Source organism: Aptenodytes patagonicus, chromosome 17, assembly GCF_965638725.1.
Source record: "Aptenodytes patagonicus chromosome 17, bAptPat1.pri.cur, whole genome shotgun sequence".
In the NCBI taxonomy this organism is placed as follows: Eukaryota; Metazoa; Chordata; class Aves; order Sphenisciformes; family Spheniscidae; genus Aptenodytes; species Aptenodytes patagonicus.
In genome coordinates, this window is record NC_134965.1 from 10914713 (window position 1) to 10940791 (window position 26079).

At 35.6% G+C, this 26079-nt stretch overlaps 1 protein-coding gene across 4 annotated transcripts in view; it reads left to right on the top strand.

Moving 5' to 3' along the window:
* Nucleotides 1-25234, top strand: part of USP32 (ubiquitin specific peptidase 32) — an 83469-nt gene extending 58235 nt beyond the window's left edge. For 3 of the 4 annotated variants that reach the window (XM_076354886.1, XM_076354889.1, XM_076354888.1), the window contains exons 14-34: nucleotides 1168-1343; nucleotides 2111-2251; nucleotides 5429-5588; nucleotides 7916-8070; nucleotides 8809-8890; nucleotides 10652-10726; nucleotides 11344-11482; nucleotides 11768-11873; nucleotides 12531-12704; nucleotides 13230-13404; nucleotides 14054-14205; nucleotides 14957-15068; nucleotides 15634-15845; nucleotides 17292-17476; nucleotides 18074-18160; nucleotides 19100-19220; nucleotides 19896-20087; nucleotides 20692-20983; nucleotides 21437-21870; nucleotides 22211-22303; nucleotides 22841-25234. In XM_076354886.1, coding sequence (XP_076211001.1) covers nucleotides 1168-1343; nucleotides 2111-2251; nucleotides 5429-5588; nucleotides 7916-8070; nucleotides 8809-8890; nucleotides 10652-10726; nucleotides 11344-11482; nucleotides 11768-11873; nucleotides 12531-12704; nucleotides 13230-13404; nucleotides 14054-14205; nucleotides 14957-15068; nucleotides 15634-15845; nucleotides 17292-17476; nucleotides 18074-18160; nucleotides 19100-19220; nucleotides 19896-20087; nucleotides 20692-20983; nucleotides 21437-21870; nucleotides 22211-22303; nucleotides 22841-23014 — 3437 coding nt within the window. In that variant the 3' untranslated portion in view covers nucleotides 23015-25234. The remainder of the gene's footprint in view (nucleotides 1-1167; nucleotides 1344-2110; nucleotides 2252-5428; nucleotides 5589-7915; nucleotides 8071-8808; nucleotides 8891-10651; nucleotides 10727-11343; nucleotides 11483-11767; nucleotides 11874-12530; nucleotides 12705-13229; nucleotides 13405-14053; nucleotides 14206-14956; nucleotides 15069-15633; nucleotides 15846-17291; nucleotides 17477-18073; nucleotides 18161-19099; nucleotides 19221-19895; nucleotides 20088-20691; nucleotides 20984-21436; nucleotides 21871-22210; nucleotides 22304-22840) is intronic. The other variant, XM_076354887.1, reaches the window with a different exon arrangement.
* The last annotated feature ends 845 nt before the right edge of the window (nucleotides 25235-26079 follow it).

A 26079-nucleotide genomic window follows, 5' to 3' on the forward strand; every position in this document is an offset into this window, starting at 1 on the left:
ACAGGTTTTGAGAAAACTAGATACTGCATGGATTCCTCCAGGCGAAAAGATAACACAGTTTAGATTGCAGAAGTGGCCTACATGTGGACATCAGTGAATTACTGGGATTTTTTAGTCTGTGGTGGATAAACAAGAAACAGTCTTGTTTAAAAAGCAATTCATCTTTTATGTTATGATTAGTTTCCAGAACTGTTTCCAAGATAGTTTTTGTCCTATCATTTATTTTCTGAGTGGATTTCCCCCCCCCCCCTTCACATTAAGTTGTTTCTAGCTCATACCTAGTTCGTATTGTACTACGTCTTGCAATGAGATGACCTCAGATACTACAAAGGAGAAAGAAGCAGAAAAGAAATCAGGAAAAATTACTTACAGTTTTACAGGGCATGTGATTTAAGTGAGTTTGTGCAGATTCTAGGAGACATCTTTGTGAAAGAAGAAGAGATTTTTAGTTCAGTCAGTTCTTGTGAGAATTTGAGGTGATGTTTTTTTTCCTTATAAGACAGCTGAATGTTGCATCTGGTATTTTAAAATCTGTATCTTAAAATTGTAGCTTCAGTTTACAGTAGATAAATGACTGCGATCATTTTTGGGGTGGGGGTTGGGGAATAGAGGAAGGGCAGGAAGGGAGATGAGTTTTAGATTAAAGGTTCTTTCTTTTTTCTAACCTGAAATTTAGATTTAGTGTTCTGCATAACAAAAGGAGGTTCTATAAGAATAAAAATACTTTCTGTTTCAAGAGGAAAAAATAAAAAGAAGGCATTATTGCATATATATTCAGTTTTGTATATAAGATTTTCAAGAGTTTGATATTCAAACATCCAGACAACAAGCAAATGTCAAACACATTTGCTCATGCAAACCTTGTTAGGCTATTTTCAAACCAGCATTTGTGTAAGTATCTGCTTTGGTATTTGGATCTCATTTATCTACTTCTTTATCTTTTCTGAGAGCACTAGTACATTTGTCACTCTGTAGTTTGGAAGAGTTGCATGTTTTCCTGAAGTATGAAGGATAGCAAACTTCTTCAACAGCCTTTTTTAAAAACAACGAAAAAAAGAGGATGCAACAGTTTAACTGATTTATTTATGTTATGGACTCATGAACTGAAATAGAGATTTTTTTTTTTTTTTTTCCCCCCCCCCTCCCCCCCCTTGTATTCTGTTACAGATACTCTTTACGCTGGCACACCAGGGACTGATGTATGTTTTGCTAGGCAGCATAATACTTCGGACAATAATAACCAGTGTTTCCTTGGAACCAATGGGAATACTTTACTACAGCTTAATCCTCAGAAGCCGGGAGCTATTGATAACCAGCCCCTAGTAACGCAAGAACCAGTGAAGGTAAATGCATCTGAGTCATGTGAATATAGGAAAAGTATCTTTTAGCATACTTTTATCACAGCTTTTTATGTGTGTTTTTTTTTTTTTCAGGTAGTGGCTTAATTCTAAACTAACACTGCTTTGTCATATTACAAAGTTTGGGTTTCTTTTATTTTAAGAGGAAAAAATTGTGTTCTGTTTCTGAGGCTACTATTGAGTGTTTTGTGAGAAGAAAAACATTCAAAATGCTCTTAAACAGCTTCACAAAACTTAGGAATGAAAAAGGCATTTATGAAAACACAACTTTCAGCATTAACTGTAAAATATTTTAATAATTAAACACTTTTCTTCAGTGTTTTCAATCTAAATATAAGAGTTTATTGCTATTGCTTAAAAACAGAAAATAGTTAATTAAATAGTAAAACAAAACTGATAGTTTTTCCAGTATTCATGCAAACAAAACATAAAACACAGACCAGCACCATCAATGATGAGTATAGATTGGATTTCTCTATGCAGTATCTGAAGTTGTTGGAGTAGGTGACATGAGAGAAAGATCATACAAATTCTATATTGGAGAGCCTTTTAGAGAAATAGTAACTAGTGAAACTTGAGTGTTAATTATTGATACATTTAAATGCCATCTTTCAGTATGAAAAGCAGTTGCTAATTGCTACTTAAAATTTTTTTAATAATTAAAAAGTGTTCTGTGTTCATGAACTAAAATCATTGTAGCTGTATACTATTTTTTGCACTTGAGATTTAACAAAATCCCTTTTTGTTTAAAGGCTGCATCGTTAACAATGGAGGGTGGAAGATTAAAGCGATCTCCACAGTTGATTGAAGGAAAGGACTACATAATGGTACCAGAACCAGTTTGGAGAGCACTTTACCATTGGTATGGAGCAAATCTGTCCTTGCCCAGACCGGTAAGTTGTGATTATAGACACTGTTTACTTGCCATAGCCACTGAGGTAATATAAACAGGCTAATGTGTCCAATTACCAGTTGCACAAGGTAATCTTTTATGGTCATCTCCCACTTCATCCAAAATGGATAGTCTAAATGAAAAGTCTTGAAGAGCAAGCTGGGAAAAAGCAGTCTCAGAAATGGACATGGATAGAAAGTTGTGGATATTTACCAGGAGGTTTGCAGCACAAACCCCAGGAGATATTGCAACAGGGCAGAAGTGCTGCTCAACTGATCATGATTGCTAAAGCAGACAAAAGTAAACTTGAGATCAGTTTAAAAGACTTGGCATCAAAACGCTCATCTTTAAAAGCTAAGATAAATTTTCAACTGGTCTGCAAAACCAATAAAATGAAAACTGGGACACCTGCAGCTTTGAAGATGCATTTCTTCTCTCCTACAATTTCATGAAGTGGGGGGAAGGTAACAATTGCTGTCCTTCAAGTTCAGTGTCATAGATAACACAGCGTGCAAGATTTGGTGAAGATCTAAAAGGCAGCAGGAGTAGATATTTCTAAAAAGAATTTGCATATGAGCGTATCAGCTTTTGAGTACTGCACAGACTGGTTAAGTTGTTCAGCTTCTAGTCAAAGGTTTTTCAATAAAGCATTTATCATAAGCAATTCCTCAAGATGTACATGCTAAAACTGAGTTGGCATCTACTATCTAAGGCTGAATCAGCATGATTCTGGTTAACCATTTTCAGTGCTAAAGGCAAAGACCAGTAATCTCACCTGATACACTCATCCAGTCAGGTGGTTCTTCTTGTTTTAATTCTTTAGTTTTGATTTTTGTTGCAAGTGTTATGTATCGTGGCTGTGTGAATACCAATTGTTATTTTGAGCAGATCACATATTCAAAATAAATAGTTCTTTTGTGTCGTTCTTCTTCTAGTATTATAATTGCCTTTATTTTTTCTAATGAGTAACTAAAAATCTTACTGGCGAGGCAAGTGATGATCATTCTCATTCTTCAGCACAAAATCAGTAGCACTCATCCAAACATATGGAATACTCATTTGTCAGCAAATAACTCATATGTAGTGAATTTTTACATTTCTTACACTTGACAGTAAGCAGAAAAGCCAATTAATCACAATAAAATTGTGAAATAGTTTTACAAACAATTAAGTGTTTCCATTGTGTAATAAAAAATGTATTTGCAAATTGGTAATGCTGTGTTTTTATATCAACAATTATCTAGTTGCCTGTAGTCACTTAAAACCTTGCAATAAAATTAACTAATTAGAAAGAGTCTATCAAAGGTAAGGTGATCTTTGTACTTGTTTGCATAAAAGTTTTGTTAAAAGAAAAAAAACCTTGAAGAACTGAAATTCATTTTCTGTAACTAACACTAGTATTTTCTATATTTAAGCTGTAATATCTTTAATTAAAAAAATAATTCTGGGCACAATGCAGAATGTATTGCAGAATATAATTTTCAAATGTGGAAGTGCTATATATTAAATGGAATTGCCTAAGTGGACTTATAATTAGTCTATGTTATCCCAATGAGATTTTTTTGGTTGCAGTTAAAACAGCAACAGTATTTCTGGAAGAGAAGCAGTAATTATATAGCAATAGTCATTGTTAAATCATGTAATTTACTCACAATTTATTGAGTTATCTCTCTGTTTCTCCGTGTGTAATATTGCAAAACGATTAACAGGTCATAATCATTTGGATCTAAAGCTGGCATGCCTTGAATTATTAATTTTGAATTTATAAAAAAGTAGGCTAATGTTAGAGGCAAAAAAAATTGAAGTGATTTGCTCTGTTCACTTAGAGGCATTGGAAACTTTCTTTAATTTCTGTTGAGCGGTTGGTTTATTCTGTGTCAGGTAGTCTTTTATAGGAGCTACACTTTAAAAAAGGAGGTGAGGGGATTTTTTTTTTTTTTTATGGTAGCAATAGAGATTAGGTGGTTGGTGTCACAAATGGGAGAGAATTAGCTGTATGATTTTTGATGATTTGGTCTGTTAGCTGTAGTACTGGCAATTATTTTACAGTGAAAAATCACTGGCTTCTGTTACCCTCCTCCCACACATTCTCCATGGAAACAAACACCTTTCATGATCCAGCAAAGGCCACATCTCTTTGTACACAGCACAAACTAATGTGCTTGAGATTTTTGTGATAGGGTCATTAGAAAAGAGACATCTATTCACAATGAGAGGATTTTAGTTTGGGTATCCTGTCTGAAAAAAAATATAAATAATATATGTATAAACTTTAGCTTTTCAGTCCATAATTAAGGAATATTTTGACGCTTAGTTATCTGAACACTTGAATTCTTGAAGACCATTTGGTTACTTGCACCCATGTATACAGGCACTTACAGTCCCAGTCTCCCACCCCACAGTAGGGACTATTATGTTGTTTCTTTCCAGAAAATGTCGTCACTGTTGTTGTTGTTGTAACTGAAGTTTAATACCATGGCACTTCGGTGCATTATACTGCTTCTCACAACGTAAGCTGAGTGTTTTCTTCTGCTTCACATGGTCACAAAAATAGTGAACATTCCTGTCATTTATTTATGTCTACGTTTGGGCAGATCTAGATAGCAAAATCTTTGTGGAAATGGTGACTGAAAAGCTGCAAGTCGTGTTCTGGGGTAATTGCAGCTTTTTCTGTCAACTTATCAAAATGCAACAAAAGTAAGTTTCAGTCTGTTCTTACGATATGAAGGGTTTAATTCAATCCTATAGTTCAAAAAGTTCAGAACATGGGTCTTATTCAGCACGTGCAAGTTTTTTTTAACAGTTGTGAAACTTTGATATTGAAGTATACACTGAGTAGAATTAATGAGTTTCATTGTAAATTCACATATATTTCAGGAATTATAAAAGTGTTCTTTCCATGGTGGTGTACAGGAAGCTATGCTCCACTAAATAAGGCGTTTGCTTTTGACAATCTGCAACTAATAAGCTTCAAAAAGTGCTTAGAAATCAGTAAATTGTTATTCCTGTGGATATTTGCCTAAGACCCCGTAAGAAGTTCAGAGGATTTCGCCTCTCCTAGTAAAACATAGTTTATTTTTTTAACCATCTGCTTTAATCATTACTTCCTCTTCCTATTGGGATTTCCTACACGTTTGGAACAGCAGTCTCTAAAATGTGTTTTAAACGTCTTTACTAGGTGATCAAAAACAGCAAAACAAATGTGCCTGAACTAGAGTTATTTCCTCGCTATCTGCTCTTCCTGAGACAGCAGCCTGCCACTCGAACGCAGCAGTCAAACATCTGGGTGAATATGGGTATGATGAGCCTGAGAATGTTTCCTCAGCATTTACCTAGAGGTAACTTAAGAATGCAGCAAGAATACAAGTGTGCAGTTTCTAAGAAAGCGAGACCCACAGCTATAGAAGCTCGCTGCCACTGTGCTTGTACACCAGCTAATCAACTGTAAGGCACAATCAGCATTTGGTAAAGATTTAAAGGCTTTCCTCCTATCTTCTCTTGAAAGGAAGAGGCATGAGGGTGCATTTTCAGTGAAGTCAGTTAAGTCGCATAGTCGCAAATAGATTGGTGAGTTGAAAGTGAGAAATGAGCACCGCATAAACTAAACAGCTGAGAAGGGCAGATCCGATTAATCCTCTTGGTAGTGAATTTTGTAGCCATAGAATAGATGCACCTGTGCATTGGGGTGGGTGTGTGTATCGGATAGTACAGTGGTATAATAAATTAAATCGTTGTTCAGCCAACTGGTTCTGAGTTACTTGGGCAGCTAGGCTTTAATGCCCAAAATTATTTCATACTCTTTAGAAAGGGATTGAATTAATGGAATATGAAGACTATTATTTGATACTATATTTAATATAGTATCAAATATCGATATTTAATAATTACACTATTATTCTGTAAACATCCAACTAAAATACATGTCCCATAATTGTGGTGGTAATGCTCACCAAAAGATTGTACAAGTAATGGGCTAAAAAAATAATCTTTAGATTGCTGCTTCACATTTCAGCTGAAAAGTGTTACAGGATTTGTTTTCAGTTACCGGTTTGTATGCACAGTTGCATACTTGCCTTGCACAACAGGTTTGAAGAAATGCCTAATGTTCATATGCATGTGCCTTTGGATACACACAGATATACATATGCATCCACAGTAACGTATGTCCAGAAATGGGCTCACCTGACTACTGAAAATTAAATCCCTCAGCCGTGCTAGCGTTAGCCTGTCTTTAAAACTCTGATGCAGATGCTCAATTTTTCACTGCTTTGATAGAATCTCAAACTTAACGTGTAGATAGTGGCTGCCTGCTTGATCAAGTTCCGCTACAGAAACTGCCTGCTACCCAAATTCATTTTTCCTACTAGACCTAATAAAATGGAAACCACTTTGTTTGGACATCCTAAAATGCCCAAATTCAAATAAAGAGAATCTTCTGATGTGCCAGATTTGATCTTGATTTGGAATTATTTTGCTCTGCACTAATTTATTTGTCCAATCAGTTATTAATCTTTTTGAGTTTTCAAATATGCTTTCTTGCTGTAATCTTACAACTAATCCTCTGATCTCTAATCTCAGAAAATGCTTTTTTGTGTTCTTTAAAAACAATGAGTACTTTGCTTGGTATACTGAAGCAAAACTGATGCTTTGCTGACTTATAAGATGATTACAGTATAGTTTTACTCCCTTGTCAAATTGCATGTAATATTGCATCTTTTCATATGGTACTATTTATTTTATTTTAATCTTTTGACAGTGAAAGTGGAACAATGTCACTTTTCTGGTTACTTAAGTAACGCGGTTGTCTTGGGTTGGGTTTGGCTGTATAATAAAAGCTTTTCATGAATATGTTACAGACCTGTCTCTGTGAGGAGTGGGGAACTTCCTAAGTTTAAACTAAAGAAGCTCAAAAAATAAAGCATGTAAAGTTGGTCTCATCTCTTTCAAACTGAGCTTGTGCAAATGTTTTATTTAAAGATGAGCTCATGTTATAGAAAACAGCAACAATCTCGACATGGAATTAGTTTGTGTTGCAAACAGGAGATTGTTGAGAAATTCTGGTGAAAATCCTAGGCATCTTCACAGAATATGTTTTGAGGAATTTAGTTATTAAGAATACTTTTATTGTGAAACTGCCAGGCTGATTTCATCTTCACAGATGAGCATTTATCTCCATAGAAGAGCTGGAGCAAAGTTATGCTACTTCCAAGAACAGACTGATTTTTTTTTTTTAATCATTTTTTACTTGCAATGTGCTCTCAAAAAGAAAATTGTCATGAAATTTTGAAGTCCTTTATTTTGAAAATTACCATTGTCTCTGATACTCTCTCTTTAAGAGAAAAAAAGAATAGTGTTTTAAAACTACTTTTAAATTATTTATTCCCTATGAGAATCTTAGGAGAGCAATTTTCCAATAGGTTTTGGTAAGAAGGGAAGTAAATTTATCTGCTTTCTGATAGCAAATTTGTTGTCCCACGGGATTAGTAACAACTAGCTTTCAGTTTAACTCATAATTTTATCCATAAGCAAAAGGAGTAGAACTGTGTACTTTTTTACAAAAAGTACTTACAGTGTATGTAGTGTATAAGTTGTTATTGATCTGATTTCAGTTGGCCTACGGGTATATACGTTATCTTTTACCCTTTTCTTATGATTGTGAATCCAGGGAATGTACCTTCACCGAATGCTCCTTTAAAAAGAGTGTTGGCTTACACTGGCTGCTTTAGTCGAATGCAAACAATTAAGGAGATACATGAATATCTCTCCCAGAGGCTACGTATAAAGGAAGAAGATATGCGCCTATGGTTATACAATAGTGAGGTAATGTCGGTTTGTTTGGTTTTGGGGTTTTTTTTAATCAGCTATTGGATATTGTATATCTTATTCTTTTCTAGAAACTGTTAAACACACATGCACAGAAAAAAAGAAAATAGTGGACATAAGTTTCCTTTGCAATTTAACCGCCCAGGTTGGAAAAGTCTTGCCACTTATTTTCTGGAGTTTTTTGTGCACTCCAAGCAGTGAAATTTAGATTTTGGTGTTAAAGACCCAGAAAACTTATCTTTTGTTTTCCTAGTAGCCTGATAAACATTAAATTATCCTTTGATGTATTTAAACGTTGGTAGTTGGTTGAGCTATTAAAAAGCTTGATATGAAGTTTGATAGAAACTGTTTTAAATGGAAATAAAAATATATTCTTTCATTGACACGCATGATGCTGTAGGCTTCTGTTGGCACAGAAGCCAACAGCCATCCAGGATCTTTTTCAAATGTGTATGTGAACAAATCACAATGAACAAGCGGAGTGTATTCCTCCAAATCATTAAGTGCATGTAATTCTCTCATTCTAAAGAAATACCACATAAATTTAAAGCATTGAACAAGATGCTTCTGGAGATCAGTGAACTACTGTATTTAACATAGGTAGGAAACTGGTGCTGTCATTTTTGTGAAGAAATTGTTAATGCTGTTTTAATTTCATTGCTTCAAGATTAAAATCTCCTCAGAGAATTTTAAATCTAGAAGTAATAATTATATGAAGTATTTTTTCTCCTGCAGAACTATCTTACTTTGCTGGATGATGAAGATCACAGGCTGGAGTATCTTAAAATCCAAGATGAGCAGCATTTAGTAATAGAAGGTATAAAAAGGGCCTATAATTGGTTTACGCACTAAAACGGAATAGTTTTATATGAGTATGGTTAATGAATTGTGTGTAGTACCCATTTCTCTAATTGCCCAAACTACACAAATATAGGCCTACTGTCCAAATATTTTATTTTTGGAAATGTTTTGAGAAGGAAGAGTTTGTTTAAATAGATGTCTGTCTTCATATATGTATGTATTGAAAGAAATACAGGAAGAAATACCAAAGCTTCAAATAATCTACTGCCCCTACAGTAATAACTAAAATACCAGAGATTTAACAAAAGTGGTGTGAGGCATCTGAGGCTTTTTCATTATCTGATTTTTCTTTCACTAATTTTACAAGAGTTCAGGTTATGATATTTGCATGAACACATTCTTACTCACAAAGCAAAAGGTGAAGAAAACTGCATGTTTCAGTCCATGTCAGGTTCATTTCTAAGATTTTCATTACAAGCTGCTTTTATTTTCACATCTGGAGAGAACCTAATGCATTTGGACTTGACTGCTTGACTGACTCTCGTTGTGGTGAAAAGGCACCGTAAACAATCTCAACCTTTCTTGTTTCAGTTAATGTCCATTGCTTCTCATCCTCCTGCCATGCGCTGTTACGCTAGGCAGTGCTATCAGTCACAAATACGTTAAGCCTTTGTCAAAGGTATCAGGGTGCACGGATCAGCTGAGTTTTCAGCTAGTTTGACTTGACTTTTTGTCTAACCTTTTAATGTGAGAAACAGAAGCGTACGTACTTAATCCACTCTACTGTTGTCCGTACATCACAGAGGCTATATAGAAATCTGGGTCTTGCATTGTTTCTGTGCAAGTTTCACTTAGCGTAGCTTTATATTACACCTCAGGTTGGTGTGCTAGATGGACTCATCCTTTTTGCCACTTGGCTCGGCTCATATTTAATCAATTTAAAATTGACAGAGTGGCTGATACAGTTCACTGTGTATCTGCATTAGTCACTAGGCACAGGAGAAGAAATGGGAATTTATGTGTAGAGAAAGGGGAGAGGGACTGCACCTTGCTCTATCAGGTGAAACAGAACCCCGAGGCTGGAGTTCAATAAACAAACCGGCATTAAGTCAACACTGCCGCTGACAGAGGCAGTCCGCCCTTCCTCTGTATATTATGCCACCTGCCTTACCCGTGGACAACTACTTGACACCGATCTCATGAAGTGGCTGTGGGAAGTGATCTAGTGAGAAATAACTCCCTCTTTTCAGCCAGTTTGCTGTATGGCTTGTGTCAATGCAAGGCAGAGGTTTCCAGAGGGATACTATGGGGAGGTGGTGGTAAAGTTAGTTTAGGAAAGCTTGTATTTTTTTGTCCCGCTTTATCTTGAAACACATGTAATTTGTCCCTGTTTTGAAATACACTTGAATCTTTTGCTGGTTCGTAATAACGAAAAATATTAGCGATCGCTCATGAAGTGAACAGATTTGTTCGAATCTGGGGGATCCTTATTAAGTATTAGAGTAAGTACTGAAAAATTTGTTATCCAACAGGAAAGAAATCTCAAGGCTGCTTTCTAAAGATGTTACTGGCATGGCTGGAATGATGCCAGTATTAGAATGATTTCCAATAATGATTGGAAACATTGAAATGAAATCTGGCAAAAATAATAACTAAAAATAAGCAAATTTCTCAATTCAATATTAGAAAATTTTAATTAGACCTCTTCAGCTGTATAAGCTCTCTGGAGTAAGTAACAAACGATTTAAAAAAATCCTTATACCATATCTCTTTCTAGTTCGAAACAAAGACATGAGCTGGCCAGAAGAGATGTCTTTTATAGCAAACAGCAGTAAAATAGACAGACATAAAGGTAAGTGTTTCAGCATAGTAATTGAATTATGATGAGAAGAAAAACTCAAGAGGCTATATTATGTTGAAACAATTCTTTTTAATATAAGTGCTCTTAACATTGGAAGAGGTCTTTTATGCCTGTGCTGCTTTGCTTGTTCTCTCTGCTGTATTAACTTAGTTGCTGGAAATGTGGGAGGGTTGGATATATAGATAGATAAATTTGTAGATGTTCAGATGCAGCAGTAGCAAATGGTACACAGCAAATTCTTGATTTTGTGTTTATTATCTTGGATTTTTTTAAGGTAAGGAGTAGTTAAGATTTTAACAAATTAATCCAGAAATTTCAGAATCATAATTATTTACCTGAAAATAATTTGTATAGATTGTACTGATGTCCGTGGTGGATCAGATCCAACAAAATACCTCAATTTCTGTTAACTTAAGTAGAGTTAACAGAGCAGATATTTTGAACAGGCTGGTCCTCTGTTGCATCTGTGCGAGCTGTAGTCTCGTAATTGGGAGTGGGTTAAATTGCATTGGTCTCTGTGAAAAGGTCATACTCTTAACTTTACTGATGCACCATTCTGAATTTTTCATATCTGCACAATTGGTATAATTACGTTTTCTTTTTCCCAGTTCCTACTGAAAAGGGTGCTACTGGATTAAGCAATCTGGGTAACACATGTTTCATGAACTCCAGTATCCAGTGTGTCAGTAATACACAACCTCTAACACGGTATTTCATCTCAGGAAGACATCTTTATGAACTTAACAGGTAATTTTCTATTTGAGACCATTGGCATTTTAGATGCTGTAACATTTCTTTAAAATGAGTTTCAGCTTTCGGAAGTAGACAGTATGAATACATCCTTTTTAAGTTCAGTGTTATCAGCCATCAGCTATACAGCAGATACTAGATTAGAAACATGAAAATATAACCTCTTTTGTTTCTGGGAGAGTTAAAACAGTTCAGCGAGAAGCCTTTGCACTTCCTTGTTTATCCCCACGCTTGAACTTTGTTTAAATTTTAGTATGGTATTAATTACTTCATGATTTCTAGGACAAATCCAATAGGAATGAAAGGACACATGGCCAAGTGCTATGGGGATTTGGTTCAGGAGTTGTGGAGTGGAACTCAGAAGAATATAGCACCGTTAAAGCTGCGGGTAAGTCTGTGATGTGTGTTATTTAAAAGTAGAAAGCAAGAATTTCTTTGAATAGCAGAAATCTCTTAATGCACTTTTTCCTGATGTTACCTGTATCGTAATGGTTCTGGGACTCAAATCAGTATCTCCCCTAGAGAAAGGGAAGGAAACTTGGACATACATTCAACGCTTTAGAAGTTGGCTGTGAAGCCAGTGACCATATCCTAGGCGGTCAGTCATCATGTATGTTACTCCAAAGTGGTCACAGAATTTGCTTTCTTGCCTGGAAGGAATGTAGGGGAGGTGTTCAGGAAGGGGCTGTGCAGGGGCAAGATGCACATCTGGAGGAGGCCAGGGTGCATCACTCTTGGTGCTGAGGACTTGAGCAGCTTTCTGTGGAATATAATCATGGTTCAGTGGCTGTAAGGTCAAAGGGGTTACCTGATATGAATCAGAGGTTGTGGTATAAGATGTGGCTTTTTATAGCCCTTGTTAGGGACAAAAGATTATGCTTTTGCCTGTAAATGGTCTTTTGTTCTGAAAGCATAGGGGCTTACCTTTAACTCTTGGCAATTTAATTTGTGCTCGTTGACAGCATGCGTCTTGTCTACAATATTTTGATTTATTGTTACAACTTCTGTTACATGATGTTAAATAACTTTCTGGCTTTTTTTGTAGTGGACAATAGCAAAATATGCTCCAAGATTTAATGGCTTTCAACAGCAAGACTCACAGGAGCTTCTGGCTTTTCTTTTGGATGGTCTTCATGAGGATTTGAACAGAGTTCATGATAAGCCATATGTTGAATTGAAAGACAGTGATGGTCGACCAGACTGGGAAGTAGCAGCAGAGGTATGGGTTAAAGGTTTGGGGTTTGTTTGTTTGCTGGGTTTTTTTTTCCTTATAGTACTAAGCTGCTTTGTTGGTGAGACTGTTGCAATAGTCTTTCAGGACTCTACTGTCTTTTGGAACTTGTTAGATCCGCGATTTAAGGAGTTGATTTCACCTTCGAACTGAAAATGAGTTTTAAGTATTATAATAATAAAGGTATAAAGATGATACTTCACAATCATTTTGAACAACTCCTCAGAATTACGGAGTATCAAAATTTTTCAAGATACCTGATCATCCTTTCAGAAGTACTTTAAATTATGTCATACCTTGATTATTGTGTTAATTGAAACAACTTTTCTTTACTCATGTTGAAACTAAATACTTCCTATTTATTAGAAATTGGTAAACAACTTCTATGGAAATAAGTTGACTTCCATAGGCCAATGAAACTTTGGAGGTCTTGCAGCATATCCTCCTTCCTGTAGTTCAAGCAAGTAGTATTCAGTTTCTAACTTTGTATTGTTTTTTTGTACGTCGTTTTAGGCCTGGGAAAATCATCTGAGAAGAAACAGATCCATTGTTGTAGATTTATTTCATGGGCAGCTGAAGTCACAAGTAAAATGTAAAACTTGTGGACATATAAGTGTTAGATTTGACCCTTTTAATTTTTTATCCTTGCCTTTGCCAATGGACAGCTACATGCACCTAGAAATTACAGGTGAGTAGTAGTGTTTAACTCCCTATAAACTTGTCATTGATAAAATAAAAATTGTATATGTAGAACAGCGATAAAACATCCAAATTTTGTTTTTGTTAGCACTTATGCTTAAAGATAGTATAGCCATTTTAATATAATAGAGCACAAGAATTTTCATTGGAATACAGGTAAACTAAAATAAAACCTTTAAAAACAGAGCATAGATGGCCTGTTTTCAGTCTTGACTAAAGGACTTAATGCAGAAACATGTAAAATGGAGATTCTGAGAACTTTCCTTCTGTTCACTGTGTTTTGGAGCTTGTCCTAAATCTGCCTAGAGTGAAAAAGAATGGCTGGGGGGAGTGTACAAACAAAAAATGCTTTATGGGTCATGAACTATACTATGAGGAACCCATGTATTGTTGGAAAAGAGGCAAAAGGAAAGATGATAAGAAAGTGAAACAAATTTTGCTACCATTTTCTACCACCTATGCAGCAAGGGGTTTTCTGACGTTTGTCTGCAGACCTTGAAAATTGGCTGATGAGAAAAAAAAAACATATCTTAAAGTTGGGGAAAAAATACTTTTTAGTAAGTAAGTAGCTGTAATATATTATTCTCATTAAAACTTCCCTGGTTTGCTGACCAGTGTGTTTCTTTTCCCCTTTAAAGTAATTAAATTAGATGGTACTACTCCTGTTCGATACGGCCTGAGATTGAACATGGATGAAAAGTACACAGGTTTGAAAAAACAGTTAAGTGAACTCTGTGGGCTAAAACCAGAACAGATTCTACTTGCAGAAGTGCATAGCTCCAATATAAAGGTAAGAAGAAAAAAAAAAAATCATTACTGCAACATACTTTGGTATTTTTGTTTGTTATTTGTGTGCATCGGCGTACTTCTTCATTCTTTTTGACATTAAACTTTGCTTACAAGAACTGTGAAATAATTTAACTGAAAGTGTGATAAAAAAGCTTAGTTATATCTCTATATGAACTCTTATTTCATTCTTAAGCGGTATTTTGGCTTGCTTTAAATAGATTTAAAATCAAAGTAAACTGAACCAAAATAAACCACTTGTAAACAAAATTAATAGCGATGTAGAAGCTTGCAGAAGTTTAATTGAATTGATTACTAATGATATTTTTAGGAAAAAAAGGATAAAATCATCTTGAGGTAATAAATCTCAAGTTAAAGTGCTGTGACGAGTTTAAACACTGTCAAGACATTGGAGACATAAGTAAAGACTGGCTTAGCTCTATATAGTGTGTATGTATATGTGTATCTATATATAATTTTTTTTTTGCTGTTGTTGAATAGGATTAAAACTGCTTGAAACTAGGTGCTCTCAGTCTGTTTAGAGAACCATGAATAACTCTCTCAGGTCTTGCTGCAGAGATCTGCAAAGCGGTGTGCTTGTTGGCTTCCTTTTTCATTTCTAGAAAGGTGTAAGAAAGCAAATGGGAGGGGAGAGATGAGCTGATAGATAAACTGTTTTCAAAAGAACAAAACATGTTCAGAGTCACAGGTGGAAGTATATACATGTCTGACTAACATTCCCTTCTTTGCTGAAGAACTTTCCTCAAGACAACCAGAAAGTCCGGTTATCAGTGAGTGGGTTTTTGTGTGCATTTGAAATACCAATTCCAGGATCCCCTACATCAGCATCAAGTCCTGTGCAGACAGGTAAAAGACGACGTTTATTTTCCTGTTCATTTAAAATGCACAGTGCTTAGGTACTGGAGAAATTCAGGAGAAAGCCCTACTTCTTAGTAATAAGTAAACAGTGAGGATTAAAGAAAAGACAAAGAAGTCGAGTTCTGATCCACAGACAAGCTGTGAGCAGTCTCAGTATCTACTGATGGTCTGTGATCCTTTTTAGGATCATGCCCAGGATAGCAGTCTGAAGATCACTCTATACTTATTTTAGTTAAAGACACAAGAAACAAGGAAAATACTTTATTACTTGTGGATTGGCTCTAAGGCAGGACATGTCAAAAATTGGAAGCATGGTGTTCAGTTTTGGTTTTATTGTTTGTGGCTTCATATATGGGTTGTAAACACCTCTGTTATTCTTTGCTCTTGCATGCTCTGATTTTGCAAAATTGTAGGCAAATAAAAGGTTAGATGTTGGTCTTAAGGAGAGTAGAAGATATTTCATTAAATGCATTGAACAGAATGGAAAGGTTAAAAATCTTGTGATCAGTTCTGGTTACTGTAGATAATTGAGAAGGTAATTGTCTATCTACAGATGTCTCAACTGGGCCGTCAGCTAATGGAGCACCCAACATAATGATGAATGGGGACCTTCCTAAACCAAGCCTAATTCCAAACGGAATGCCAAATACTGTAGTGCCATGTGGAACAGAGCGTAACCTTGCCAACTGGACTCTCAACGGTCATGTGCCCTTGCTTTCTGATAGTCCATGTACAGGGTATATAATTGCAGTCCATAGAAAAATGGTTAGTAGATTTTGCATTTGTTATAAATTGTTTGTGTAACACACTTTGAGAGAAAGTCAGCGAGGATTTTTTTGATGTCCATATGATAAATTAGTATTTATTTGTTAAGAAGAGGAAGCATGAATACCTTTCCCTCTTAAGTGAGCACCGAGTTCTACAGAAACACAACTCTTGTAAATTTAAATCGTCATGTCTAATGTTGGTGTGTTTTTCTTTCCTTAGTACTGGCATGCTTCCCAGTTCTTTAATGCTGAGATGCGTACTTGGGCGTTCGCTAACTCCCTGATTAAATGTTCCAGATTCTTTGAGTAGAAAAAAATCTAATTAGAAGAGCTAGTAGAAATGCATTTCTTTCCCATTATGGGGAAAAGCCTTATTTCTCCTATGGAAACAGAGTGAAGATATATAGTACATTCCTGGGTCATTCTATTAGCATGAACTACTCTTTGCAAAAGCATCTGTAGTTAAGTTGAACGCTAAATGTCAAAGCTGGATGACTGAACACCTCAAACAGCCACACGTTCTGTGTGCGCTGTGTCCAGACTTTAGAGTCTGTTGATGTTTAGAGCCTGGTGGATGTGGGCCAGGAGGCCATTTAACTTCTCTCTTTACTGCATGTTTGCATGAGGCTTTTTTGCTTTATTCTCTCAAGTAGTGGCCACTAACCACTGTTACTGCTGTTATCTTGATTCAGATTTTGCAGAATCTCTTAGGTGATTGCTATAATGCTTTTGAGCCATTACAAGCTGCTAGTTATACAGCTTAAAAACCAGTAAAAGTTGTTTGTGGAAGCTATTCCAGGAATCCACGCTTGTCATTGTCAAAAATCTTATCAATGGAAAGGGTTAATTGTATAAAACTTATGCAAGGTGCAGCTGTTTGCTGTACCTCAGTGTCATTAAGTCAGTGTGTTAAATCTTTCTTATAAATGGGAGATGCAGCATGAAGGTTAGTTTGTCTGCTTGGAATAAGTTGCATACAAGTCTGTAGTGCCTCCTTTAGATGTAAAGGTTTTCTTTCTCTGGCAAACGTAAGCTTGCCTAGTGTAGAGGTCATTTTGGGACAGGTATTAGCATCATTAGGTGCATGTCTGCATTGCAGTATTACTGTGTGGTGGGAAAAGTAAGAAATATGCATCATATGAAATACAAAATATTGTACATGGTTGAAATACAGATTTATGTTGATGTGGTCTAATGCCTAAATAACATTGCCATAATATCATAAAATACAAAAAATTTTTCAGGCAGTTTCAAGTCAATGATCAAAATTTACAGTATTTACTATTGGAAAAAAGTGCTGAAATTGAGTACTTTTAATAGAATTAATGGTTTATTTTAATTGCCAAAACCTGAAATAAGTAACAAGGTCATCATCCTAGTAATTATGGTAACGTGAGTTAAGGCGTACTTATATCTGACTCATTCTTTTATTTCACATACACAGATGCGGACAGAATTATATTTTCTTTCATCTCAGAAGAATCGTCCTAGTCTCTTTGGAATGCCACTAATTGTTCCTTGTACAGTTCATACACGGAAAAAAGACCTGTATGATGCAGTGTGGATTCAGGTTTCCAGGCTTGCTAGCCCTCTCCCGCCTCAGGAAGCTAGTAATCATGCACAAGACTGGTGAGTTTGGCATCTCAGTCTTTGGCTTGAATGACATTATACGGCGGCGTAGACTTGCTTACAAGATTTAAAACTATATTCATTCTTCATCTTTATCAGTTTTGACTTCTCATAATACTTCTGTTGAATGAACATACGTTTTTTAATGTATAATTAAGCTTTAAATGTCAACAACTTTAGGAACAATTGTGTGCGCTTTTACCCCAGATGCTTTCTGCCTGCAGATTTCATTTAGTGGGTTATTTTCGTAAGAAGTCGTTTTGGAGTCCTGCAATTTAATAATGGCAATAATTAAAAATAACTTTTAATCCTTTTTAATACAGTTAAACGTAGTATACCTTCTAGCTGCACGTAAAGGTTGACTTTATACAAATTGGTTAGTTCATTCTCATCCAGTGATTGATAATTCATTATATCTGACAAATTCAGGCGATGTAAAGGCCGGTCTTGTTTTAATAGCTTAATCTAATCAAAATTATAATTTTGAGGGGGGTGGTGGTGGTTTTTTTAAAGTAAACATGGGTAGCATAGTGAAGGAAAGTAATTGGCAGTCTGAACGAGTGCTCACGTTTCATGTTGCATTCTCTTCTGTTTCAGTGATGATAGCATGGGATATCAGTATCCATTCACCCTAAGGGTAGTTCAGAAGGATGGAAATTCTTGTGCTTGGTGTCCATGGTACAGGTAAGTTGTCCTTTTCAGATTTAAGGAAGGGAATCACTCCAGCAGAAATTTAATTTATGGTAACGGGTTTTTGATACACTTCAGACTTCAGAGGTAATATCAAACTATAAGAATCTAGAATCTAATTTAACCAAAACCCTCACATGGCAGACTTTTACTGTAGAATAGCTTTTATGACTTGGAGAGCTGAAAGCTCTGCTGACACAGAAACTTTAAATTAGGAGACAGACATGAGATTATCGGAAACCTCTTAACCCCTTACAATATTCTGTGTGCATGTGTGTATATATGCAGGTGCGTATGTGTACATATTTGGATGATTTGTGGGGGTTTCACACAAAACCAAACTTTTAGATGTAAATCATTTACCCTTGCTAGTTCCTGTGCCATTTGAAGAGTAAGAACTAAAATGGACAATAAGAAATTCACCCTAGAAGCACGCTTGGAATTTTTCTTAAACAAAGACATGCTAATGAAAATTTCAGACCCTTGCTGGAAGGTATTCAGACCATATATACTCATTTAAAAAAAAAAAGTCTCTTACAGCTAGATAAATAAAGTACATTAGCTATCATGTTGTAAAATATTTACGGAGACAAAGCATTGTAGTTTTTTGGTGTCGTCGGTAGGCTTGGTCAGCATTATACGCGGGTAGATGGTTGAGCTCACCCAACCGCTTCAATTTCTCATCTCTATTAAAGTTTTGTAGTAAAATAGCAAACTGACACTGATTATTGTTTTATAAAAATGCCTCTCTTTTACACTGAAAGCAAGACCTGAAACTTTGGGGAGTGCATACGTTACAAAATAAGGAGCAGAAGTCACATTAAGAAGAGTGTCACAGAAGAGAAGTGACATTAAGTCACACACTCCAAGTGTGACTTAATGTAAAACTGAGTTATTGGACAGTTTACTTACACATCTAACTTTTCGATTTAGATTTTGCCGTGGCTGTAAAATTGAGTGCACAGAAGATAGAGCTTGTGTTGGGAATGCTTACATTGCTGTAGACTGGGATCCAACAGCACTCCATCTGCGCTACCAGACGTCGCAAGAACGGGTAAAATTTCAACACAAACCCGTTGTTGTTGGTCAATAGCTCTTAAGCACAACCCATTTCACCAATTTATTTTTTTTTTTAATTGATGTTTCTTTTGTCCATTTAATGTTAAAATAAAGTCAGTAATTATTGAACAGTATATTCTGGATAAATTAATGTCTTCATGTTAGACCTCTTACGTGACCATAATGTGGAAGGGAAGCTTTTAAGAAACCACAGCAGTGTATTTTCTGTCTGTTGTGAGTTGCTTTTGATCTAGCCTCCACAATATATTACAAAATATGTTAATTTGATACATTTTCTAAGCACACCAGTGCTATAAACAGTTATGCATGTGAGTAAATCTATTTCCTCATTGAGTCAAGAAAACATATCTAAAGGTAAGCCTATAGCTGAGTTAATGTAGATCAGCTGTTCAGACTTGTGAGTTGAATCTGTAAACTTGTGCTTTATGGATAATTTTTTAAGCAGAACCCGAGAATAAGGACAGTGCATTATTTGTACATCTGCCTCTTCATAATTGAGATAAAATTTCTGCTAAAACTTAGTGCACCTAGTTTTTATCTTTAATCCTAAATAACTATATGATATTATTTGTATGATACTGTGAATAGAGCCTTCCTCTGAGCAGTTTGTATACGTTTCCAAGTCAGATACAGTTTTATCTCACTTTAGATTGTAGAAGAACATGAAAGCGTTGAACAAAGCCGACGAGCTCAAGCAGAGCCCATCAATCTGGATAGTTGTCTTAGAGCCTTCACCAGTGAGGAAGAACTGGGGGAGGATGAGATGTACTACTGTTCCAAATGCAAGACCCATTGTTTGGCCACCAAAAAACTGGATCTTTGGAGACTTCCTCCTATTTTGGTATGATCTTGTGTAATTTTCCTCTACAGCAACAAAACCAAAGTACATTGATCACAAATTTGAATTGCTAGGTATGTCTGCTTGTTCTGAATAAGAAGATTTGCTTTTGTTCACAGTCTCAGGAGGGGCATTGACTTAGTTTGTTTCATGCATTTCTGTAACTCAGGCAAATAAAACAAACCTCAAATCCTTTTTTGAATCTTTTTAGCTGATACATTGCAGGAAATGGTTGCGTTTTGCATTCAGTGTCATCTGTTCCGACATAGAATTCACGCTTATGCAGTCTTTCCAGTAACATGATCTTTTGCCTAGTTGTGTAACACCTGCATTTGTTGCTTTCCAAATTTGGTAGGTTATTCAAAACACACAGTGCTGATCACTGAATTGAAGAAACCTTTTCCATCATTTCTCCATGAAAATATTAGTTCCATATTTTACCAACTTGATCCCAAAATCCAAATTGTCACACTACAGCATTGTTACTGTTTTTTATTAATATATGATAAAATGTGTATGTTTCAGGGAAAATTATTTTTAAACAGTGAAATTACTCACTGTGATGTAATTGTCCTCCTTTAATTTTCTCTAACATGTTTCTCCTTAGATTATTCATCTGAAAAGATTTCAGTTCGTAAATGGCCGCTGGATAAAATCTCAGAAAATTGTTAAATTTCCCAGAGAAAATTTTGACCCAAGTGCCTTTTTGGTACAAAGGGATCCAAGTCATTTTCAAAGAAAGCAGCTAACGCTCCAGGTTGACAGCCTTCCTGAACCACGGACTCTCCAAGGGGAGTCTAGAAAAATAGATCTGCAGATCACTTACACACCAGGAGAAGGAGATATACTGAACAGAAGTCCATCCTCCCTTAACACTACTGTCTTGAATAATATCAAAGGTAGGTAATTATTAGGGAAAATTCCAGTCAATACTGATATTTGGAGGGGGGGGGGGAATTACTTTCTGAACAAAATTGTAATGTTTCTTTGGCCAAGCACTACACTTACTTTGAAACACTCATTTCTGTTGTTGTTTGCCCTGGAAAGCTTAGTGAAGCTTTACCATAAAAAAAAAAAAAGAAGTTACTCGGTGACAACAGATATTGGCACTGTCTGCTTGTGTAAGTGGGCTGGATTAAGTGTGGGGAGTGTGTCCCTGCACAAAGTAGTTAAGTTTTAGTTTATAGGTGTGTGTGTGTGTGTGTGCAAAAATAGTTTTACTTTTATATACTACTCATTAGTTGTAGTGAAACAGTGTTTTTTAATGTTTGGTTATTCAAAAAAACACTTAAAAAAAAAAATCTAGACTATGTGTTTACTTATCTTAGTAGTCCACATGTTTTCTGTTTTAGCATCTCCGTCTTTGGGGAGGAAAAGTGGAACCAGCTGTCCTTCAAGTAAAAACAGTAGCCCAAATAGTAGCCCAAGGACTTTAGGAAGAGGTAAAGGACGTCTGCGGCTACCACAACTGGGTAAAAACAAACTGTCAAGTAGCAAAGAAAATTTGGATGCAAGTAAAGAGAATGGTACTGACCAGGAACAGAGATTTACTTCTGATCAAAGTGATGCTCTTACTAGAGGGCAGATTTTGGGTGGTAGCCAGAGTGAACTATATACTGCTCAGGACAGTGAGATGACTCTAGCCAATGGATACATCTGTGAGCAGAATGCATATAGTAATGGCAGTATCAACGGTCAAATTGATAACCATAGCGAGGATGATACTACAGATGACCAAAGAGAAGAAGTATGTGTTAACCCTATTTACAATCTATATGCAATTTCGGTAAGTTGACTTTTTTGATGCAAGTAAACTATCTTTATGTGGCATTGTTTCGACTAAATGCATTTACTGTATTGTTTTCATTACAAAAAGTAGGGATCTGTTGAGAAGAAGAAGTAGAGCCATTGTCAGCAAAATAAATTTGCCATAAAACTGAGTACAACTGAAAAATATATCTCTGCATAATGTTTTTTCTGCTTGAGTACGTAAGCTTAGTCAGCTCCAGATGTATAGATTGTCATGAACCATTGTCACTCAAAGATCACAAATTTGTGAATAATTTATTCTGTGAATTCTGAGTTTTGATGTTTGATCCAGACTTTTTCTTCTTCGTTTTCTTCAGTGCCATTCAGGAATTATGGGAGGGGGTCATTATGTCACTTATGCCAAAAACCCGAACAACAAGTGGTACTGCTACAATGACAGTAGCTGTAAGGTAAATCATTGATTTTTGTAGCAAATAATTTTTGTCTTGGTTACCTAGAGCCCAAGAGATTTACATCTTGTGAGAACTGTTCTTTGAAATCATGAGCATCTCAAAAGTTGTACTGAATAAATATTAAAATTGTTAACTGAAATTGTACGAGAGGTGGGTTTTTTTTTCCAATTTACCATCTGTTCATCAGCTGCTACCATGGTTAAGGAAAGATGCTTATTTTGTGCAAAGATGGAAAAATTACTAAAAATGGAAGTCCAAGAATATTTTTTTCATGATGCTAGCAGTTTTGTATTCAATTACTGAATAATTACGTTCTGACATTTCTAAGTATTTGCATTTATCACTGTAAAATTTGTCATACTTTTCAAGTAAATAATGGAGCCTGATAACTATAATAAGGGAGACAGAAAATGGGATTCTTCTTGTACAGCCAGTTAAAAATACTGTTTGTAGGGCAGTTGCGTGTATTTTAAGCTCAGTGACAGCAACACAATTGTCCCATTGCGTATTTCAGAATGTTTTTCTCTTTTGCAGGAATTGCATCCCGATGAAATCGACACCGACTCTGCCTACATTCTTTTCTATGAGCAGCAGGGGGTAGACTATGCACAATTTCTGCCAAAGATAGACGGCAAAAAGATGGCAGACACAAGCAGCATGGATGAAGATTTTGAGTCAGATTATAAGAAGTACTGTGTTTTACAGTAAGCAGATGATCTTCCATGGACTGTTTTGAGAATGTGAGGGATAACATCCTGAAACTTACATTTGGCAAAGATGTTATTGAAACGGATAACCTAAGTGTAGTTGTTGTACCCTGTGATCTGAAAGCACAAAAGGAAAACCCTAATTAAATAGCAGTTAATATAAAGATAGTATTGTTTTGTTCTGTTATCTCAATACATGCTCTAAACATTTCTGATGTTAGGCATCAGGCTGAGACTGCCATTGGCCTTTAAATAAAATGGTTTGAGAAAAGCCGACTAGGACCAAATAAGAGCTAAATTAAATAGTCCAAATAAGAGCTAAACAAAGTAGTGTAGAGTTTACCAACTGTTCTAACAAACCCCTAAGGCTCTCTCTAGGTTTAAGATAATGGGGAAAAAAAAATTGTAGTGTTGTCTTTGGACAACATGATATTGCTACCTCCTTTTTCCTGCAGTTTTATTGCATTTTATTGGCAAAACAGGGAAAGCAAGAGAATGAAAAGTGCACAAATTTCAAGAATGAACATCAAGAGTAGGAGACGTTTCCAGTTTTGCCACCACTAGTGTGTGTCAGTTGCTTTCTTTCTGTATGTTGGGAGCACAACCAAATCATAATTTGAGAAGTGATTGATTTCTACACTTGAATGGTTTATTACAATTGTGTTTTCTCCACGTGTTGGCTGTGCAGATCAACATGTTTCAGGAATGGCTTTTCTGCCTGAAGAGTGCTATCTCAAACTTTTGAGATGCCTCAAGAAGAAACTTCAGGTTGAAGAGAGTAGTTGTGATTATACGCATGGTGTCTTAAAATGTGCACATTGCACAAAATGTTCCCAGCTTTTGGAAGGAAAGATGCTTGAGCTTATGTTTCATGACTGGTGTTGCTTTTAAATTTGCACTTTTAAAAATTCGTATAATTAAATTCAAAAACATAGTTTGTTTTTGTTGTTGTAAGGGCTCTGAAGTGAATGGCTGTGAATTATCCACTGTGTATTTCAAACAAATAAGAAGCTGTGGCTGTCAGGTAGCTATCGTAGCATTCATGGATGGTTTTTTTATTGGTTTTTCATAATTCAATGGAGTTTCTTTTTTTCAAAATTTGGTTGCCTTTTCGAATTTTCTTTTTTGCAACAGGTTATGCATATACTTGCAGTTAAACCAGAATTGCTTTCTGTGCCCTTGCAACATGCTCTTTTAAGTCAACAGGCTTATCGCATGAAGGAGAGCATGACTGAGTCTTAGCAGAGACTGGAAAAAAGATGGTTATTTTTTGAGTATTTCTTTAAACATTTTCAGTGTTAAATTGTTTGCATATCTGAATGAAGATAAAAGTTTCACTCTTTCGGCCTTTTGTTCTTCAGCTGAGTCTAAGCAGCTTACTAATTTTGTCATGTGTCATCTTCCAAATTCTTTAGGTTTTGTATCTTCACTAACAAAATTGGTACTTACGCGGTTGATCTCTGAAGTAAACGTTTGGATTAATTTTAATGTGTTTTACAAGAATGCCAAGCCTAACAGTAAGTTTATAATTTCCAGAAAGATCAGAGTTTTATCCATTTAAGAAATTATATCAGCTGATCTTGCTGTCTTTACTCAGGCAAAAACCTCTCTGCCTTTGTTGGAGGTCGTGCCTCCTTGAGGACAGCAGATCGGTTCCAAAAAAAGTATCGTCTTACTTGTAAAGTGTTGCTCCCTGTCCTATATGGTCTTTTATCTTTAAAGTGGTCTAAACATTGAGACTGAAGAAAAGCAAACATGACTTGTGAATTTCTAGGTTAGAAGCTTTTTCAGTACCCATTTGTCTACTCCTCCCTACGCAAACTCCACGAAAAGTGAAAGATTTTCAACTGATTTACTTTAAAATGTTTTATTTAAGCAGGTAGCACAATCTACTAATGTTATTTGATCTTCTGTGTTTGTTACATTGGTTGTAATTAATTTTTTTAAATTAAATTAATTCATGAATTAGTAGTAAATTTATTAAGTTAACTATTAACTACATTCACTTTGTAAATTATTGTATAAAACTTATTGACAATGCACTGACTTTAGAAAGATGTTAATGTACATAAATACCTTGTAAATAAAATAGTGTTGATGTACTGGAATATGAGCTGTATTAAAAAAAAAAGGTATCGGTAATTGTATATGGAGTGAACCTGTTTATCTGTAACTATATTATTCAAACAAATTAAATACTGTGGATGCAGATGATGTGTCACTTCTTGTCAGATAATTTTTAATAGCTGTTTTCCTGCTTTGAAGTTTCTGTACTGTTTTCATTAAGCTTAAATGGATTTGTCAATCCAGAAGATTGGAACATGTGAGTAAGCATACAGCAGTTCTTTGCAGTTTGTCCAGCATAGCACTTACTTCCAAGTACCAAGACATTTCAGCTCTTCTAAGTTTTGTTTTTAAGTTATTTTAGTTTTCCTTTTAAGAACATTCTGTTCATTTTTTTAGCATTAGTCCATTTAATCCTATTTAAAATGTGTGCCTGTGTACATGAGAGAGAGTGAGACTTTTCCCTCTTAGAAGTAAGTCTGAGGAACCGGTGCACTGAACCACATCAATTCAGCGGTTCTCACGTTTTTCTGTGGTGTAATTTTGATAGATCTGAAATGAGATCAGTGATGACTTAGAAGCACAGTGGCTGCAGATGGGATCCCTTCTTACCTACCCTTGAGAATCCTTCTGCGGGTTATTAAAGTGAGAAAAAAAGATTAAATGTCTTTTTAAATACTTAATTGCTTAACTTTTTAATGTGTACTTGGACAATTAAAATTCGAGCTGTAATAATTTTATTCCCAGTTCTCATGCTGTGGTAAATAAGGCTCCTTTTGAGTTTAACAGAAAAGTAGGTTTAAAAAAAAGGCTTTGCTTCAAAATGTTCCAGAAAGAATGGGGTTTTAAGAAAATCATGCAACAATTTCCATCATTGGAGAGTTCGATAGGAAGTTACGAGACAAATCTTTTAGTGGCATGTGCTGAATTTTTGCTTTCAGCTGGACCTGGGGCAGTGCAACGGTGCTCACAGCCACGCGGCGGCAGCGCTGCCCGCCTTGT